Here is a 4,729-nt window from a genome sequence, read left to right as displayed (position 1 = left end):
ATGAAGAATCTCTTTGGCGCCATTTCCCCGGCTTCACGTGGTCTCAAAGGGTTAGAGATACTAATTCCTGGGCCTGGGAGTATGGGTACGATATCCAGAAAGGCAACGACCGGAAGTGGGTTTGCAAAATTTGCATCCGCAAGAACACTCTTAAGCCAAGGACCTTCACATCAACGGGCATCCAGAATACCCTAAACCACCTCTATGACGATCACAGGATTTGTGCGCCTGCAGGGAAGACGAAATCAGCCTCGCAGCTGAGAGCAGAGGGCCAGAAGGCCAAGGGACAGTCAACCATCGCCGAGCTGATGAAGCTTAATACCAATAAGCCCAGAGAACAAGCAATTGCGAATGGCTTCATTAAGAACTTCGACAAGAAGTTTTTCCAACGACTTCTAATGGAATGGATCGTGGAGGCCAACCTGTCGTTCGAAACGGCAGAACACGACAAGCTCAGGAAGATTTTCGCATACCTGAACCCTTGCGTAAAGCTCTGTGACGCCAATCTCTCCGCAACCTCTATTCGCAGGAAAATCGTGGCATCATACGAGCAGCACAAGACGAAGGTTATGGAGGTCCTCCAGAGCTCCCCCGGTCTAATTCACGTCTCTTTTGATGGCTGGAGGTCCGGAAATCGGCACGCGTTATATGGGATTATGTGCTTCTTCCAAGACGAGAAAAACAATCCCTGCAAAATCGTCCTTGGAGTACCCGAGGTCTCTACTCGCCATTCTGGCACCAATATTGCAGCAGAAGTCCTCGAGATTATCGATTCATATGGTATAAAGAATAAGATCGGGTATTTCACGCTTGACAACGCCGAAAACAACGATTCAGCAATGGCTGTAATCGGAGGAGAGTTGGGCTTCGATGGACGCAAGCGCAGAGGTCGATGCTTTGGCCACATACTCAACCTCTCTGCCAAAGCACTGCTTTTTGGCTCCAATCCAGAGGCATTTGAGAATCAGCTTTCCGGCGCAGCAGCGTTATCTGAAACTGAACACGATCTTTGGAGGAGGAGAGGACCAGTCGGGAAGCTCCACGACCTCGTTGTTGACATCGACAGATCTGATGTGCTGACTTACCTTCTTCGAGGTGTTCAGCAGGCTGATATGGACCAATCTATCGATCCGAGAGTTCGAGCGAGGAAGCCTCTGAACATCGTCGTCGATAACGATACCAGATGGCTGTCCCAGCTCTACATGATCCGCCGCGCGATCAAACTCCGTCCTTACCTCGATGTGATGATTCTTAAACACAAACAAGCTTGGGAGCAGGACAATAGGTCGAAAAGGACGGGCCTGATGCGGAGGTCGGCTGTTCAACCGCAAATTTGCCTACCCGAAAACCAGCTTTCAGACAAGGACTGGGACGTCCTCGAACATCTCGCCACGATTCTTGGATTCTACGAGGTCACCGTCAAAGCCCTTGAGGGAGACGGTATTCAACGCAAACGAAAGAGAGGGTGGGTCGGCTCGTACGGAAATATCTGGGATGTCATCCAAGGCTTCGAATTCCTAATGGCAAAACTGGAGGAGTACAAGGCAGTCGCGGCGGATTATCCTGATCCCGAACACTTCAGGATCAACATCAACCTAGGGTGGCAGAAGCTCAACAAATACTACACAATTCTCGACGAGACACCAATATATTACGTGGCGTTGGCTCTCCACCCTGCGTATCGATGGGGTTGGTTCGAAGAACACTGGGGAAAACATCCGGATTGGATCGCAACTGCGAAAGAGATGGTTCAGGAGGTATGGGAGACCGAATATCGCAACCTCGAGGTGGTATTGAGCCCAGGAAATGAGCCCGTTGCTAAACGGCGAAGGAAGTACCAAAATGCCTTCGAGGAATACTGCGAACAGTCACGATACGAGCCATCAAGCCGGTTATCAACGCCTACGACCACGCCAGCTACGACGAGGTCTTCTGCGACTTCTGAGTTCCCGAGAGATGAGTACGAGGCGTGGCAAGAAAGCTGGCTTCCAACAGACACCGATATTCGAGACCCCAGAGCATATTGGCAGGATAACCGAGCTCAATATCCCCGCCTCTCTCGAATGGCTCTTGATTTCCTCACGATCCAGCCGATGTCAGCCGAGTGCGAGAGGCTCTTTTCTGCCGCAGGTCGATTGGTGACTCCCCTGCGCAGCCGCCTCGAAGTCAATATAATCGGGATGTGTCTAGTGCTGCGTTCGTGGCTACAAGCCAAGATAATCGACGACCTGGATCCTCTGTTCGTTCCCACGCAAATCGAGGTCGAGAGCAGCGCCAGAAGCGAGGCGGGCGCAAGAGAGTCAATGGTGTCATTTCTCGGCCGAGCGAGAGAGCTGGCAGAAGAGGAGAAAGGGTGGGAATAGCTTGTGGGGCATGTTGCGAATATCTCGTCAATTAGGCCAACTGTGACGGGACAAGAGCACGAACGAGGTCGAGTGCGACTTGGGTAAAATGATTGTTTACAAGGAGAGAAAGAGATTCCTAATAAAAACTCTGACTTAAGCCATTTACACAATATTCATATAGTGAGAATATTCATAAAGTATGAAAGTCACATGATCGTTCCCTCACACCGACTCAACGTCAATCCATTCAACGAAGGCTTTCAGTTGATCAACTCAACGAGAGGTCGGCGATTACTAAGCCAATTCACTCAATATAGGTCGTCCGTTGAGTTGGTTGAGTTGTTCGGGTCTCTGGCCTAGAGCAGCATCACGAGGCCTTCCAAGAAGCGAGGGAGAAGAGCGGGTTTAGGGTCTACACCGATATTGCTCCAAACCCTTGGTAGCGTTTAGGTTCCAACTGAAGACACCTGAATCCATTATCCGTTTGTGCTGGCGATTCGTTATTTGATGGCCTGCTCCATTACTTTACAAGTATGACCTGCGCTCTCTCTACTGGAGACTATCTCTATGATATTTGTCCGTTATGAAAGCTATCCAGCTGGGTGAACAACCTGGGACTATGCCAGCCATGGATAGGAATAGCTGGACGACGACTTGAGGTTTGTGTTGCCCAACCCCAAGCAGGAATAGTGGGTGGATATGGGCACATTACGGTTGCATATTACCACATGGGTGACAAAACCCTTTTGGGAAGCCTCAACCATGTTAAAATACTTAGTAATTTTGTGGACCCTTGCAAGACTACAGTACTGCACACTATCCGGAAGGTATCTCTCCATTTCGCTATCGTATCAATACTGTAGCCCTATATACAAACGCCTAAAGCCTATGTGCGAAATAGCTCCAGTCATTTTCGTACATGGTTTTGTCACCCATGTGGTAATGTGCGACCGTAGCACATGTCTGACAGATGAGAATGCCCTTTTCTACAACAGCATCAACGAGAGTTCCATGGCGCTCTGGTGCTTTCACAATTGCCACCATGAGAGTATGGGGATCGCGCCCCAAGTAACTTGGAAAGTCCGTAAAGTCCGTCTCACCGGGGTGCCGAGCATAGAGAACGCCGCTAGGGGGTAATGAGCAAGGGTCCCCACCGAGATCCCTGCCCGCGGCACAGGTGGGGAGGAGGGTTGACACCCGCAGGCGGCTTGGCAAAGTGGAACAGGGTCGCCGACCCCGCCCGCTATGCCCTACGGTTGGATGGATTTTATTTCGCCCGGAGGGAAGTCCCTATCTCATGAGTGCGTAAGGACCTCCGCTAGGGTCACACCAAGGATGTTGAACCAATCAGAGGCCTTGATAAAGGCGATACCTTTTCAAAGCCTGGCTTTCACCCAAAGAGTAAGTATTGTTCTGATATGACCTTAACAGCCACGCTCCCTGTGGCCCACTATAATAGGCGCTAACTGTTAATGGGATAAAACTGGGGCGCGATACCTAGCGGAGGTCCTTACGCACTCATGAGATGGGGCCTTGGCACAATCTAGTTCACATCTCAGTACATTTGGTACCTGACACCCCAAGCCCCCCGGATCGTCGTCTCATCGCTTGCTGCTCAACCTCGTCGCTGCTTGTTCCATGACAGGCCTGCTTGAAGGCCAAATTCTGCAAGTGTTCAGCATCCTATCCTCGGCAGCTGGAGCACGGTCTGCCAAAATCGAGGCTGCTTTTTGTTAGTACAGTCGCACGCTAGAGGTTAGTTTGCTTAAGGCCGCTGGTCCGCATCGAGCCTGTTTGTCGCGATAGCAAATTGTTAGACAATTGGCTCCACAGGGATCATTGATGGCACCAGTCAATTGATGAGAATTATCTCAGGAGCAATTGTACTATACAAAAGAGAATGACGTTGCTGTCTTATATGGAAGACGGAAATCCGTGTGGAACGGAAATTCCGAGTGGAATTCCGGAAATAATCCGGTGGGCTATGCCGTGTGTGCGACAGGCTGATATGCGACAATCAATTGAAAAGAGGAGAGGTTGAGGGATTTTTGGGCCCACTCACTTGTCTGGCCCACTCACTTATCACATACGTTATGCTTATTACGTGGGGCACGTGATTGCTCTGACAGGCAGGGGATTTAGTCTCGGAGAAATACCTAGCTCGCTACGAATTAAACCGCGGGATCGCCAAGATCTGACAAGGTATTTCTCCGGCGGAACTCGTCAATGCCATGGACATTTTACATGATAAATACCATCCATCAGATGGTCTAAAGATATGAGAATTCACGAATCTTTACTCACACCATCGTCACTCCTGATTCTCCCCCGACGCGATAGGACCTTGTGTGCACGACCGCTCACTCTTTCTTTCAACCGCCACC

General features: G+C 50.2%; 1 protein-coding gene across 1 annotated transcript; it reads left to right on the top strand.

Annotated features, from left to right (window-relative positions):
- On the top strand, positions 1 to 2,363 carry MRS44_018011 (uncharacterized protein; the record flags this gene model as incomplete). Its single annotated transcript, XM_065616215.1, has 2 exons — positions 1 to 50; positions 218 to 2,363. 2 exons carry the CDS (start codon positions 1 to 3, stop codon positions 2,361 to 2,363), a joined length of 2,196 nt encoding a protein of 731 aa, XP_065472287.1.
- Positions 2,364 to 4,729: the final 2,366 nt, after the last annotated feature.

The sequence above is a fragment of the Fusarium solani genome (assembly GCF_023522795.1).
Source record: "Fusarium solani strain SB1 chromosome Unknown bctg00000015, whole genome shotgun sequence".
In the NCBI taxonomy this organism is placed as follows: domain Eukaryota; kingdom Fungi; phylum Ascomycota; class Sordariomycetes; order Hypocreales; family Nectriaceae; genus Fusarium; species Fusarium solani.
Note: the sequence above shows the minus strand (reverse complement) of the source record. Positions and strands in the feature narration are given on the sequence as shown.